The sequence below is a fragment of the Rhineura floridana genome, chromosome 22 (assembly GCF_030035675.1).
Source record: "Rhineura floridana isolate rRhiFlo1 chromosome 22, rRhiFlo1.hap2, whole genome shotgun sequence".
Classification (NCBI taxonomy): domain Eukaryota; kingdom Metazoa; phylum Chordata; class Lepidosauria; order Squamata; family Rhineuridae; genus Rhineura; species Rhineura floridana.
In genome coordinates this window covers 20,487,936-20,503,837 of record NC_084501.1, presented here as the reverse complement: position 1 = coordinate 20,503,837, position 15,902 = coordinate 20,487,936, and the positions used below count along the sequence as shown (strand labels likewise).

At 47.4% G+C, this 15,902-nt stretch overlaps 1 protein-coding gene across 2 annotated transcripts in view; it reads left to right on the top strand.

The window, feature by feature from the left end:
* Positions 1 to 8,535: 8,535 nt before the first annotated feature.
* Positions 8,536 to 15,902, top strand: part of NTRK1 (neurotrophic receptor tyrosine kinase 1) — a 36,588-nt gene continuing 29,221 nt past the window's right edge. Inside the window, exon 1 of one of the 2 annotated variants that reach the window (XM_061605728.1) lies at positions 8,536 to 8,815. In XM_061605728.1, coding sequence (XP_061461712.1) covers positions 8,619 to 8,815 — 197 coding nt within the window. In that variant the 5' untranslated portion in view covers positions 8,536 to 8,618. Of the gene's footprint in view, positions 8,816 to 9,243; positions 9,426 to 15,902 lie in introns of those variants that run through there. The other variant, XM_061605729.1, reaches the window with a different exon arrangement.

The window sequence follows — 15,902 nt, the reverse complement described above, 5'->3', positions numbered from 1 at the left end:
GAATTAACAGTGCAATCCTACACATAGCTACTCAAAACTGCCCTGTGGACTTCAGTGGTGCTTACTCTTACTTAAATGGGACCTGGATCCCACTGAACACACAAAAGCTTGACTTAGAACTAATTCAGTTGCCTGTTACAGGCATTGAAAGGCACTCTCCTGGATGCTGTGTGATTTTTAATTGCATTTGTATTGCTTCTTTGATTTCTTGTATTGTATTTCAATTGGCATTCCGTAGAAATAAATACAATCAAATATGAGTAAAAGAAACAACAAAGATATCATTAAAAATCAGTATGCATCAGCACATATGTAGATCTCTGCATTAACTTGTTTTTTATTTATGAAACTTGGATATTCTACGTCTCATATCTAGTTATTTATGCATTGTGATTATTTTTAAATAATATATTAATATTTAATAAGGATATGCTACAGACCACCTGAATGAAGCTCACGGACCACAGCTCTTGGGAACCCTGTAGTAGACCACAACAAGGTACCCAAACTTCCTCTAAAAGTGCAGTCCTTTCAATTAAAATTAATACATTAAAATATATACATATTGTGAAAATAAACAGGGCTTTGCTTGTAATCTAGCACAAGCCTCCACAGTAGGTATGCTTAACTACAACTCCCATCATGCCTCACCATTGGCCATGCTTGCTGAGGCTGATGGGAGTTGTAGTACAACAACATCTGGAGGGCTAAAGGTTTCCCACACCTGCTCTATCGCAAGTAGCAGCAACAGAGAACTGAAGACCTCGGCAGACTACAAGTCCCAGCATTCTTTGCGATTGGCCCTGCTGGCTATTGGGAGTTGCAGTCCCTCTGTGTGTGTCTGTATGTATCACACACACACATATTGAAAGTCAAGAGGGGAAAAGTTAGTGTACATTAGTAGAGAGCAAGCTGAAAAGTAGCAGGGTTATGTTGGGGGGAATATGACTCTTTAGTTCGTTATAGGGGATCATTAGGCTCATTAGGGACAGGGATAGTTATGTCAGGTAGGGGTTACTTGTGCTCATTAATGATGCTTCGGGCTCATCAGGGACAGTGCTTGCTACCTTGCCTTAGCGTTATTTGGACAGGAGAGGGGGTTAATTCAGCTTACTAGGAATTCATCGGGCTTAATTGGGGTGAAGGCTAATCCTAATTAGTGAAGGATAGTGCTAATTACTCTGATTAGTACAGGGCTAATGACTTCAAAATATATAGTCTCTACATGCTAGGCATAGGTAACCTGTGACCAAGTAATGGGTTAGGCACACAACTACAACTCCCAGCATCCTTTGCCTTTGGTCCTGGGGGCTCAGGGGAAGCTCTTATGGTACAGAAACAGCCTTGGTCGCCCTGTATGATGACCTTTGTCGGGAGAAAGACAGAGGGAGTGTAACTCTGTTGGTTCTCCTTGATCTCTCGGAGGCTTTTGATACTATCGACCATGGTATCCTTCTGGGGCGACTCACGGAGTTAGGAGTTGGAGGCACTGCTTGGCGATGGCTGTGCTCCTATCTTGGGAATCGTCTCCAGAGGGTGATGCTTGGGGAACATTACTCGAGTCCCTGGGTGCTACAATATGGGGTCCCGCAGGGCTCAGTTCTGTCCCCCATGCTTTTTAATATCTATATGAAGCCGCTGGGCGAGGTCATCAGGAGTTTTGGAGTGCACTTCCAGCAATATGCTGATGATACGCAGCTCTATTTCTCCTTCTCATATTCTTCAGGTGAGGCTGTTGCTGTACTGAACCGCTGCCTGGCCGCGATAATGGACTGGATGAGAGCTAACAAACTGAAACTCAATCCTGACAAGACTGAGATGCTGTTGATTGGGGGGCCCTCTGCTCAGATGGCTGACGTCAGACCTGCCCTAGATGGGGTTACACTCCCCCTAAAGGAACAGGTCTGTAGTTTGGGGATCTTATTAGATCCGCTTCTGTCACTCGAGGCCCAAGTAGCCTCGGTGGCACGAAATGCGTTCTACCAGCTTCGGCTGGTAGCCCAAGTACGACCCTATCTGGACAGGGAGAACCTAGCCTCAGTTATTCACGCTCTGGTAACCTCTAGATTGGATTACTGTAATGCTCTCTACGTAGGGTTACCTTTGAAAACGATTCGGAAACTTCAGCTAGTGCAGAATGCCGCGGCCAGAGTTCTTACTGGGATGAAGAAATTCGACCACATAACACCTAATCTGGCCCAACTGCACTGGCTTCCAATACGTTTCCGTGCCAGATTCAAAGTGTTGGTCCTTACCTATAAAGCCCTTAACGGCACTGGACCGCAATATCTGATGGATCGCCTCTCTCGCTATGTTCCTACCCGTTCACTCCGCTCGACGTCTAAGGCCCTTCTCCGGGTCCCAACTCATACAGAGGCCCGGAGAACTGTAACAAGATCAAGGGCCTTTTCGGTGGTGGCCCCTGAATTATGGAACGCCCTCCCAGATGAGATACGCCTGGCACCTTCTCTGTCATCTTTTCGGTGCCAGGTAAAAACCCACCTCTTCACCCAGGCATTTTAAGCATTTTCAGCTTTTTACTTTAATTTAATCTTATGTTTATTTTTTTCTACTCTGTTTTTAAATATGTTTTATAATTGTATGCGCAATACACACTTGCTTGTATTTTAAATATTGTGGTTTTATCGTGTTGTACACCACCCTGGGAGCTGTTAGCTATAGGGCGGTTTAGAAATGCAACTAAATAAATAAATAAATAAATAAATTATGGGGCTCCTGTTCCTCAGCAGGTTTTCATCGGTATTCTGAGGGGATTTACCATTGCCTTCCCAAGGTCACCCAGGCAGCTGCATGGGTGAGGGGGGATTCAAACCCTGGTCTCCCAGGTCGCAAAGCACCCACTGAATAACCATTTTGAAAAGAACCTTATACACTACAGAAGGAAGCAAAGGAGCCTTCCCAGCAAACTCAGCTACTCTCCTTGAAGGGGCTCTGGAGCTGCCCACTATACCGGGAAATTAGCTGAAGGGATCCGTTGGGTAGGTGAACCACTGCTAAGACGACAAAGCATCCGGGCATGGGCACTAAATCCACTGAGCCTGATTTCTAAGTAGAATCCAGATAAGCCAGGTGGCAAGAAGAGGAGCGCAAAAGAACCCCAAAGAAGAGAAGGCAGACCTAGAGAAAGGGAGCTCTGCAGAGGCACTCCAGAGCAGCCGGCAGCTGAGCAAAGAGGAAAGTGCAACTGCTTTCTGGCTGACCCAGTGGGAGAGTGAGAGAAGCGTCCTGAGGCAGCGAACCAGAGGAGGAGGTGAGCTTTTTGAAAACTAGGAAGGGGCAACAAGCTGGCCATGGAAAAAAGGAATCAGGCTTGCCCCAGAAGACGCTGAGGGCGAGGGGGGCATGAAAACAAAGGCAACAATGCTAAGCCACAAGGAAATCCCACCCACCCCCGCCTCATCAACTTCTCATCACAAACATGGTCCAGGTTTTCTGCTCACCTGGAGGGCAAAATGTTGGGTACCTCTGCTGTATGACAAAGATTTGATAGAATACTGAAAGTAACTTTTCAAAGATTGTGATTAGTTACACCCGTTAAAGGTGAGAGTTACTGGGGCAACTTTTCCACAGGCAGAAAGGATCAGCCTCAAAAACTTCCCAAAGATATTTGTTTAAAATGAGATTTGCTTGCTTGTATTTTGGCTTATCTTGTTGTGTTGTCTTGCTTCATTTTCATAAGGGGAGATGATGCACTTACCACAAACACTTTTTTTTTCCCCTCACCGCCTCCCCCCATTCCTGGAAAAATCCTCCATAAAGGAGAGAGGGGGGGGTATGATTTTAAATTGTTTGTTAGGAAACAGAATGATTGGGGGAAAGGCAGAGGCCAGCCCAGGAGTCAAACTCTGCCAGTTCAGCTCACGGTTTGCTCTCGCAGCCAAAACTCAAAGGATGACCCACATGAATCATAAAATAGTAGAGCTGGAAGGGGCCTATAAGGCCATCAAGTCCAACCCCCTGCTTGATGCAGGAATCCAAATCAAAGCATTCCTGAAAGATGGCTGTCCAGCTGCCTCTTGAATGCCTCCAGTGTTTGAGAGCCCACTACCTCGCTAGGTAATTGGTTCCATTGTCGTATGGCTCTAACAGGAAGGTTTTCCTGATGTTGAGTCGAAATCTGGCTTTCTGTGTGACAGCCTTTCAAGGACTTGAATGCTATCATATCTCCCCTCAGTCTTCTCTTCTGCAGGCTAAACATGCCCAGTTCTTTCAGTCTCTCCTCATAGGGCTTTGTTTCCAGACCCCTGATCATCCTTGTTGCCCTCCTCTGAACCTGTTCCAGTTTGTCTGCATCCTTTTTAAAGTACAGTGTCCAGAACTAGATGCAGGACTCAAGATGAGGCCTAACCAGTGCTGAATAGAGGGGAACTAATACTTCACGCAATTTGGAAACTATACTTCTATTAATTCAGCCTAAAATAGCATTTGCCTTTTTTGCAGCCACATCGCACTGTTGGCTCATATTCAGCATGTGATCAACGACAATTCCAAGATCCTCCTCGCATGTTGTATTGCTGAGCCAAGTATCCCCCATCTTCTAACTGTGCATTTGGTTTCTTTTTCCTAGGTGTAGAACTTTGCACTTATCCCTGTTGAATTTCATTCTGTTGTTTTCAGCCCAATGCTCCAGCTCCCACTTGGGGCCATCTCAGGGGCTGCAAAAGTACTTCCTTGCATTGGTTTTAGATTTGCCCCGTGTTGTTTTAATGAAATCAAGAACTTAACTGGTTTTAGAGTGTGTTTTTGTTTGAATGATATATTGTTTGTTTGTTTAGAGATTTTTGAAATATTGAGCAATATGTAAATGAGTTTAAAGAATAACTAAAGGGCCACACCATTCAATTTTGCTCCTGGTCTGTATTTTGCTACCATAAAAAATAATTTCAAATATCCCACCCCAAGGGAGACCTGGCATATGAAAACATAAGGTATGCAGAGGGACATTTGATACAAGATGGTTTCCCAAGAGCAGGACCAGCCACCATAGCTTCAGTATGTGGAGCATCTGGTGTACATGTAGAAGGGACCAGGTTCAATCCCTAGCAGCATATCTAGGTATGGGTGGCTTCCGATGTTCCTCAAAGGTCTGGCTGATTATGCAATTTGTAGCAAGTGTCTACACACACACACTGACTGGCACTTTCCTTTTGACAAGAAACCCCATCCAAAATGTTTAATGCTGATTTTGTGCCAGATTTTCGATGCTGATCATTCAGACCGTGGTATTCCTGATCTCTATGTATGGATGTGAAAGCTGGACAGTGAAAAAGGCAGATAAGAGAAAAATCAACTCATTTGAAATGTGGTGCTGGAGGAGAGCTTTGCGCATACCATGGACTGCAAAAAAGACAAATAATTGCATGTTAGAACAAATTAAACCAGAACTGTCACTAGATTCACTAGAAAAGACCATAATGCTGGGAAAAACAGAAGGGAGTAGAAAAAGAGGAAGGCCAAACAAGAGATGGATTTATTCCATAAAGGAAGCTACAGACCTGAACTTTCAAGATCTGGACAGGGTGGTTCATGACAGATGCTCTTAGAGGTCGCTGATTCATAGGGTCGCCATAAGTCGTGATCGACTTGAAGGCACATAACAACAACAACAACGTTCATGGTGTTGTCCAACTGGACCTTATTGGAGGACATTTCTGAGACTAAGATATTCCACACACATTTTCCCTTCTGAAACCAAATGCCCTTTTGCCTTGTCTGGTTTCCCTCAGCTGAGGGAGAAGATGGCACTTGGAGTCATCCCAGGGGCTGCAGAAGCACTTCCTTGCATTGGTTTTAGATTTGCCCTGTGTTGTTTTAATGAAAGTGAAGTGCTTGCTGTAAAGTGCTTTGAGAGCCATCTGCTGTAAAATATCAAGCCATAATTATTCCCTCTGCGCATTTCACTCTCTCCTCCTCCTGCCCCCCCATGCTGTAGCACTGAAATTCCATATTGCCCTCTGTCGGCCTACGGAGCTCTCCACTGGCCCCCGAATAAGGGACTTTTTGTTCATTATGAAGGCCAAAGCCTTGCCTGTGTTTATGTGGGGATCAGAGTATGCCAAGATAAGATTGTGGCTGGGGGGGGGGAACTAAAGGGGAGCTTTCCAAAGGCATTAATTGAGTCCAAACGCTGTTTTATTCATGCAATTAATGTGTTGCGCCCAACCTGGACTCTTTCCCTTGAGGAAGTGCTTTGGTTTCAGTGGGCATGTGCACTTCCCAGCATTCAAAGAGGAATGCATTGCTGCAAGGAAAAGGCTGTTTCCCTGTCTTCTCTCCTTCCTCTCCCCCCCTCACCCCCCCCAGCTAGTGTGCCAGTTGCTACACAGGGAGTGCTGTGTGGAAAAGGTTGTACAAATATCATGGGACTCTCCTGAATATGACCTTGTTGCAGGTGACATGTGATGCATGATCACCCCTGTGATCCCACTGGCTCAGGGTGACCCTAAAGCCTGAGAAGCAGCATTGAAGCATTCCTGGGTCAGACCCTGCAAAATGTCAGCATGCTGGTGCTGTCCTTGGCAGCAACACTCCTGCTGGTGGTGGTGTTAAGTCTGGAAGTTATGGGTTAACACTGGGTACTTCTCTCCTTCCCAATATCTTTATATTTACAGGATGGATTTCAGAGCAGGACTCTGAACCAGAAATGGTTCAGATGCCACTCGTGATAAGGCAACACATAATCAGGAGTGCTGAGGGTCTGCTAGAGGCCTGAGGCGCTGCCTGTCTTAGCCCAGCTGCCGGTTCCCTGCCACTGGGGATGGGTGCCTGTCCTTCCCCACCCCCTCCTCTCCAGAACCCCATCTGTCCCCACTTTCGCAGGAGGAGCCCTCAGTAAATAAAGACCTTCCTCATTAGGAGGCCAAGGGCTCCCTCGGGCCCCATAATGCTGTCACCAGCCCTTGGGGGTCTCCCCCTTGCTCTTTCTTGAGAAATCAGGGCGAGGGAGGGAGATAGGGGAGGGGAAGGGAATTGCACGGGAGGGGCAGCCCTCATTAAACCAGGGGCTAAGTTCCCTCTCCTCCCCTCCCCCAAAAAGTATTCTGTGGCTCCAGTCTGGACATGAAACAAAACACAGCCCTCCTTTTTGGATGTCCTTCAGTTCTCCGTTCCTTTCTTCACAGTGACAGAAGTTTACTCTGCACCTGCTCAGGTCTGTCTTGGAATGTGCCAGGCAGTAACTACAAGGCCTGGCACAAAAAGGCCTCCGCTAGAGACTCCGCCCTGTGGCTAACGCCCGCTTCAGGGCATGGCAATCCAAGGCAATTGCCCCCAGTCTGTGGGTGGGGCAACGGTCTGCAGTGGCCAGCAGCAGGCAGAGTTGCATCTTACCCTGAGTCATTTCTTTGGCTTCATATAACCTCCTCTATCCCAGGGACTCAGTGTGGGTGACAGCAGTTGTGCTGAGGAGGACAGGAGAGTCGCAGGCGCAGCCAAGATCTGATTCTTCTCAAAGTGGGGGAGGGGTGTGACCAGCAAGAAGAAAAGCACCGCTCACTACATTGCCCCCTTTTTACAGCATCTTCATAAAGTTGAGGTGATGCACTATGGAAATGCATTTAAATTGTGTTGGTTTACTGATTAATCATTAAATTAATCAGTTTAATTTAATTAAACTGGGCAATTAATCAGTTGATCTGCTAATCTGTTGGCAGCCCTGAGGGCAAGGGAGGGGGGCACTGAGGAAGCTGAAACTGGCCGGGAGCAGGTGTGGGATGGCGCAGAAGCTTGAAGAAGGGGGGGCAGCTTGCAGGGAGGTCAAGGCTTCGTTCTTTACCCTCCTCCTCCTCCTCCGCTCAGCCTCCAGCTTTTCCCCAAAGCTCTCCCCACCTGGCAGGCCCCTTCCTTCCCCACCCGAAGTTTGTCCGTTCCCTCTTCCAGCACCGCCCCGCCCTCCTTTTCCATTTCTCCAGGCCCTGCATTTCAGCGCCCTTCCCTCTCCCCCGAATATTCTTGAGACTCTCCGCAGATTCTTCCGGTCACCCCTCTCGCAATGGATTAACGTCCCACGGGGCTGCTTCCGCCGCCATCCTGTCGCCTGCCTTGCTCTGACTGCTCCCCATGGAGGTATGGGGCGGCTATGGTTGGATGGAGGGTGGCTTGGCAGGTGTGTGCTGTATGCATGTGGTGATGTAGTAGTCGTGTCTTGCGTATTGTGAAGTAGTGTTTAGCGGTAATGAAGAAGAGTGTGTCTTAGGTGAAGAGTGAGTTATTGGGCGGTGCAAGTCTGCTAGCACTTGAGCCTATCAATGACTGTGCATGATTCAGACATTGTGAGATGCACCTTTGTGAGCAGCCCCGTGATTCTCGGCCCCCTCCTCGCCAGGTTCAGTGCCTTTGGGCCCTCGAGTCCTCCTGCCGCTGCCGCTTGCATCAGGCACCAGGGCCGGCTGCCGCCGCACAGGGCAGGCCAGTCAGTCCATCGGTCCCTTAGAAGGGGCGGGGCTCTGTGTTCGGGGGCGGAGCCATGGCAGTAAGCTCCGCCCTTCAAGGTTGAGGGCTGAGCGCGCGTGTGTCTCCGGGCACATGTCCCCGGGTGGACCAGGAGGGCAGAGGCGCCGAGCGAGAGAGCCGCACCTGCCGGGCTCTGCGAGCCAAGGATGTGTCCCCGAAGAGGAAAGGGGCTAAGGGGCCCTGCCGGGCTGCTCCTCGGCCTGGCCTGGCTGCTCCTGCCCCCGAGCGCCGCCTCCCCCTGCCTGGAGCAGTGCCGGTGCTACATGAACGCCTTGTTCTGCCAGGAGCCCAACGCCATCCAGAGCCTGGCGCAGCTGCGCGGCTTGGAGAACTTCACGGAAATGTGAGTGCCGCCGGCCCTGCGGGGTGCCTGGGCTGGGAACGGGCGATGGGGTGAGGCAAGTCCGGGCTGCCTTCCCGGTAGCGGGAGGGCACAGCAGAACTTGGGGGTCCCCCCCGCCGCCTGCAGGTCACTTGGGCCTCGGAGTGACACCTTTTTTGTCAAAGCGAGCTGGGCTAAACGTTCTCGAGGGTCACAGAGAGCAAGTGGCGGTTGGAGGGATCTGGCTGGAAGTGGAAAGGTGCCGCTCTGGCATCGGAGAAGATCAGTTAGAAAGAGGCCGGACGGACAGACGAATGCGAACGAAGCATTTATAGCAAGGGGGAGGGTCTCTGCAGAAACCCTGACCAACCGCGTGCTGTTGCAGCACCAAGATGGGTCTGAACCAGCTTCTGCCCCATGGTCGCCCTGGCAAATGTTCAAGAGCTGGGGAACTCAACGTCGAACAGTGCTGTTTGTCTGCGGAGGAGCCTTGTGCATTTCCACACACGCGCGCCGCTTAGAGGGCATCCTCTTGGATAACTTCCTTGAGTGAATCTAGAACCCGCATCAAACAGTAATTTCCTGGCATCATTTGAATAGCATTAATTCACCATCAAAGCTGTTAAAACAGGTATTGGTTTGTTCCTCTGCCGGAGAAGATGAATGCCGGCTGCTTCGGAGTGGGATGGGGGGGACTCTCCCTTTGCCTTTCCCCCTCCCACCCTCGGGAAAGGCCTTTCATCTTTGCCGCTCCCTTTTACCCAATTGCCTTAGGAAGGAGATCAAGGTGCCCCAGCGCCTACACACAAGTAAATGTGCAGAGAATTGCAGCCTTAGGGCGTATGACAGAGCCTGGTATGGAATAGCGCTCTCTGTGTGTGCGCGCGCGAGAGGGAGATCAATCCCTGTGTGAGCAACTGACACACTTAAATGCACTGGATGCCTACATGGAAAAAAGAAAGCTGGATTTGGGGGTGGGGGCTGAATAAGCAGGAGTGCTGGGGGGAGGGGAGACTAGGCCTACCTAGTGTTGCCCTCTGGGGTGGCACGTCCTGTACTTGCTAGCAGACAGCGACCAAACAGGGAGGGCTTTTTAAACATAAGCCAAGGGAGCTGCTCACTGTCACCCTCAACTGTGACTGCATCTCCTTCAGCGGGGGGGGGGGGGTTAAGGAGTTTTAAAAGCCGCAGGAGGGTCCTGAGGAAACCATTGTTATGGGCTGGCTTAGTGGTAGGAAGCAACAGAATATGGCAACAGGGGGGCATACCTAGCAGTTTTAGTCATACATAAATTGTCTAGAGAGAAGAGTGAACTGGCAATATCTGCAGATTACACCCAGAATAATTCACCACCCAAATAGATGAGCCTCCATGGCCAAATATTGCACTCTCATCGTCACTGCATCTTAACTGAGCGTCACATACTATTCCTCAATGAAACTTTTCCCAGTGCTGCTCCAAGGATCCTTCCCAACTCCTCCCTTGAGCCTCTCTTGGCCTCGGGCAGCTCATCCTTTTCCTAGAGGCAGTCTGGCAGATGGATGCCAGCTCAGCTCCAGGAACTGGCAGAGTTGCTCACGGTGTGTTTGCAAGCAAGCCTGACTCCCCTGAGGGGTGTAACCCACCCCCTTTGCTGCCAGTATAGGCAAGTGCATCAGCTTGCCCATTGAGCTGCTGCAGAGAGCCCTTTTCCTAGGAATCCACCAATGGAGAGGGCCCTCCTCCATCCCCAGACCCCCGGATTCCTAGTCTTTCCCCATTCCTCAGCATTCTATCCCAGCTTGGAATCCAAACACCTGCCTCTGTTAAGTGCTTTTCTGGGGGACATGGTGGAAAGTGTTGTTGCAACCCTTGGGAAGTCTGAAGTGACCCAGGAATGGGATCGGGGTTAACCTGCTCAGCTGAATGGCACAGTTGGTATTAAGAACAGATGAGAATGGGGCTGCCTATGGGGCTGTTACACTGGGAATCCCCTACCCAGTGCAGAAGGGTCTGATGCCAAGTGAGCTGGATAGGGTAACCCAAAGGTTTCCCACAAAGTGTGGTTTAAAGGGAAGGGTCGTTAAGGGGAAGCTGCCCTTGGGTTCACCCCATTAAACTGACTGGCAATTGTATCAGGAAGACCTTCTTCACACAACCTGTAAGAATCCACACACACACACACAAGACGTGGCTGTGGAGGAGGAGGAGGAGGAGAAGCACTTAGAGGTTTAATGGTTTCATGTTTTACTTTGTATTTTCATTGTTTTTCCTTGTAAGCCACCCACAGAATGTTGCTTTATAGTGCAGCATACGAATGTCAACAATAATAACAATACTTTTTTCAGTTTTACCCCAATCTGACCATAGCATTTTCTCAGACTACCCATCACACCATATATTTTGGACTATCTTGGAACAGCGCTGCCTCCAGTGCATGTGCTGGCTTTTAAAATGTCATGTTTGGGGTGTGGGGAGAGGCACAGGCCTGGTCAACATTTCTTGGTGGGAGCAGCCCCCTTGGGAAAGCCTGTTGTGGGCAGACAGGCTTGGGTGAACCAGCCCTGAATCTGCTTTGAAATAAAGGTGGGGATGGACCTAATTTTGTAAGATCATGGTTTAGTGTGACGTAGGCGAGGGTTTGGGTTCTCAGCAGGGGGGGGGATCTGTTCCCTTAAATGTATGAGATCTCATTTTAGCATTTTGCATACTGTTAGCAAACAAAACTTTCAAAAGTATGTTGTGTTAATTTTACATGCTCTATAGCTTCCCTAGTAGCCAAAAGGAATTGAACTGAAATATTTGATTTGGCAGGGGGTGGGGGCAGGAATGATAAAATGCATTTACAGTGCAGTTCTGTGAAGGTCTTCTCAGAAAAGTAACATCGGTCTGAGTCCAGTGGGATTTACTCCAAGTAAATGTGCAGAGAATTGCAGCCTTAGGGTGGTTTAACTGTTATATTCAGACAAATTCAAAGCTTTACTTGGAAACTATACTTATTGGAATTTGTTGTTGTTATGTACCTTCAAGTCGATTATGAATTATGGTGACCCTGTGAATCAGTGACCGCCAAGAGCATCTGTCATGGACCACCCTGTTCTTGTAAGTTCAGGTCTGTGGCTTCCTTTATGGAATCAATCCATCTCTTGTTTGGTCTTCCTCTTTTTCTACTCCTTTCTCTTTTCCCCAACGTTACATGTATTGTCTCTTCTAGTGAATCATGTCTTCTCATTAAGTGTCCAAATTATATATTCCAAAGCTCTCCTCCAGCACCACATTTCAAATTAAGTGATTTTTCTCTTATCCCCTTTTTTCACTGTCCAACTTTCACATCCATACATAGAGATCAGGAATACCATGGTCTCAATGATCCTGACTTTGGTGTTCAGTGATACAACTTTGCATTTGAGGACCTTTTCTAGTTCTCTCATAGCTGCCCTCCCCAGTCCTAGCCTTCTTTAAAGTTACATAAATCTTCTGTTGTCATTACTTTAGTCTTTTTGACGTTCAGCTGTAGTCCTGCTTTTGTGCTTTCCTGTTAACTTTCATCAGCATTTGTTTCAGATCATTTACTGGTTTCTGCTAGTAGTATGGTATCGTCTGCATATCTTAAATTATTGATATTTCTCCCTCCAATTTTCATACCTTCTTCATCTTGGTCCAATCCCACTTTCCGTATGATATGTTCTGCATATTGGAATACTTGTGTTTAAAAACATGGCAAAAATATAAGCATGCCTTATATTTTCCCTTAGATTAGATTTTATTTAAAAAAATGAAGGACCTGAAAAAATGTTTAACATACTAATTTTAGCATGCCTGAAAAACTTTGCGCAATGTATTAGTTATTATTCCTAGGAAGCCACCTGATGACAGTTAATTATTACAACACTGATTTTAGAACTGGGGATTTTATCTCTTCCAGTTGTCCAGTTCGACTTGTCTTGTGTTCATTCATAAAGTGGGGAACTTTCTACCCTACCCCTCTGGGCGTAATAGGAGCCCCAAGACAAGCCTGGAAAGAGATGGCCTCTTTTATGTGTGGCTGCAGCTAGCGGCAAATCCAACACCTTTCCAGAAGTAGGAAAATGATGGTTCCTTTGCAGGAGGGGGGGTGCGCGCACATGTGGTCTGCATCTGGATGCTTTGGGATGTGGTGGCTGGTCCTGCACTGGTGCTGAGGCCACTGAGGCTCCCTTGCCAGAGACTTTCTCCATCTTCTGCTGCACTATAAATGGAGGCTAGCTGATGGGCCATTACACTGTTCTCTCCAAGACAACAGGGGTCCATCAATTATCCCCCCTGTGGCTAGGAGAAAGATTCCTGGAAGATATACAGGGACTGACGCCAGCATGGGGGACAGGCAAGTGTGGTGGGCAATGCCACTCCTCTCAGCTCTCCCATTTCAGCCAGAACAGGCCTAGTCATAGCCAGTGGCTGTGAGCATCACACACAGCTTAAGATGTAAAGAGGCTTAGAAAAGCACTTTGCATTTTCCCCTTAGAAATCACTGCTGCATGATGGTGCAATGTGGTTTGATATGGGATTTCCCTTAAGTTTTATAATACACCTAAGAGTAGTGGAAGAGCCCCAGGGCCACCAACAGATGGGTTAAAAAAAGGTCCTTTTCTCCCAGGGGGCCCATAACCCACAAACTCTGAGCTTTCATTTTAAGAAAAATTAAGTTCCTAAGCTGGGTCAAGAGACATATATATGTACACAAAAATGTCAGACTCCACAGCCAACAACCTCCATTAACTGAGCTAGTAGCCAGCTGTTCCAATCCCCGCCCTTTCAGGTTTTTAGCCAATAAGTCAGAGTTGTGATTGATGAGGGATTTGTTGACCTCCAGGCAATAGCTAGAACCCATTGCAAGTTCTGAAAATAGCTGCCTTTTCCTGCTTTTGTGCACAAGAGTTAACTTTATAGCTTGCAGCAGCAGCAGCAGCAGCATGTGTACCTGCCGACCCACTTTTACATTCTTAACGTGAGTGTGGGTGTGGGTGTCTGTGTGTGTTGGCACGTTTTGTGTTTTGTTTGTTTTGGATATCTTGCTGTAAAATATCAGAACTGTGGGATGTTGCAGTTAAAGCAATGGAGGGCTGCCTTTGTGCACATATTCCCCCTTCACTGCATAGTTTGTGAATATTACATAATATATTTGCACCTCACTTTTCTTTCTGGATCCTCCCCCACTTTTATCTTTGAAGCAACCCTGTAAGGTAGGGTTGAGAGATGGTTCAGTCAAGCTGCACACATTTTTTTTAGCTGCTGCTATCTTTTTAATGTTAATGCTTCAATGTTAGTTAATAATTATATGGTTATGGCTTTTGAACTGTTGTAAAATGCCTTGTAAGAGCAGGAACTCTGAAAGGTTAAAAGGTTAAATCAAGAATGTGGATTCAAAATAACTGTTCATGTTGGTAATATCAGTGTTCAAGACTGGATTACTGTAATGCACTCTATGTGGGCTTTCCTTGCACTTGACTCAGAAACTGTAATCAGTGCAAAATGCTGCAGCCAGATTACTGACGGAGTGAGACCCTGTCAGCATATAACACCTCTGCTCAGAGATCTGCACTCGTGGCTAATTTGTTACTGCTCCAAGTTCAAGGCGTTTGACAAAGTCCCCCACGACCGTTTGATTAGCAAACTAGTCAAATGCGGACTACATAGAAATACTGTCAGGTGGATTCACAACTGGTTGGAAAACCGTACTCAAAGAGTGGTCGTCAGTGGCTCTGCTTCGGACTGGAAGGAGGTTTCGAGTGGAGTGCCACAGGGTTCTGTCCTGGGGCCGATACTCTTCAACATTTTTATCAATGACTTAGATGATGGGGTGGAGGGAAGCCTTATGAAGTTTGCGGATGATACGAAACTGGGAGGGATAGCTAACACAATGGAAGACAGGAATAAAATCCAAAGGGACCTGGATAGACTAGAAAATTGGGCTGAAATTAATAAAATGACATTCAATAAAGACAAATGCAGGATTCTGCATTTAGGCCACAAAAACAAAATGCACGGGTACAGGATGGGAAATACCCGGCTTAGCAGTAGTGCGTGTGAGAAGGACCTTGGAATTGTAGTGGATCGCAAGTTGAACATGACCCAGCAGTGTGATGCTGCGGCAAAAAAGGCAAACGCGGTTTTGGGATGCATAAACAGAGCTATAGTTTCCAGGTCGAGGGAAGTAATAGTCCCACTATATTCTGCATTGGTCAGGCCTCATCTGGAATACTGCGTTCAGTTCTGGGCGCCTCATTTTAAGAAAGATATAGACAAGTTAGAGAGGGTTCAGAAGAGGGCGACAAGGATGATAGCCGGTATGGAGAACAAGTCTTATGAGGAAAGGTTGAAGGAACGTGGCATGTTCAGTCTGGTGAAGAGAAGGCTGAGGGGTGATATGATTGCACTCTTTAAGTACCTGAAGGGCTGTCACATAGAGGAGGGTACAGACTTGTTCTCTGCTGCCCCAGAGGGTAGGACTAGGTCTAATGGTTTTAAGTTGCAGGAGCGTAGACTCAAATTGGACATTAGAAGAAACTTCTAAGTAAGGGCGGTTTGGCAATGGAACCAACTGCCTAGGGAGGTGGTGGGATCCCCTTCACTGGATGTCTTCAAGCAGAGGCTGGACAGCTATCTGCGGGAGATGCTCTAGCTGTGGATTTCCTGCTGTGAGCAGGGGGTTGGACTCGATGGCCTACAAGGCCCCTTCCAACTCTATGATTCTATGATTCTATATGCCTTCAAGTTGATTTCGACTTATGGCGACCCTATGAATCGGCAACATCCAAGAGCATCTGTAACAAACCACACTGTTCAGATCTTGTAAGTTCAGGTCTGTGGCTTCCTTTATGGAATCAATCCATCTCTTGTTCGGTCTTCCTCTTTTTCTACTCCCTTCTGTTTTTCCCAGCATTATTGTCTTTTCTAGTGAATCATATCTTCTCATTAAGTGTCCAAAGTATACTTTCCAAACTGAGGTTATCATCGTTTCATCATTTTAGCGTCTAGTGACAGTTCTGGTTTAATTTGCCGCAGTCTGTGGTGTGCACAAAGCTCTCCTCCAACACCACATTTCAAATGAGTGGATTTTTCTCTTATCCATTTTTTTGCTGTCCAACTT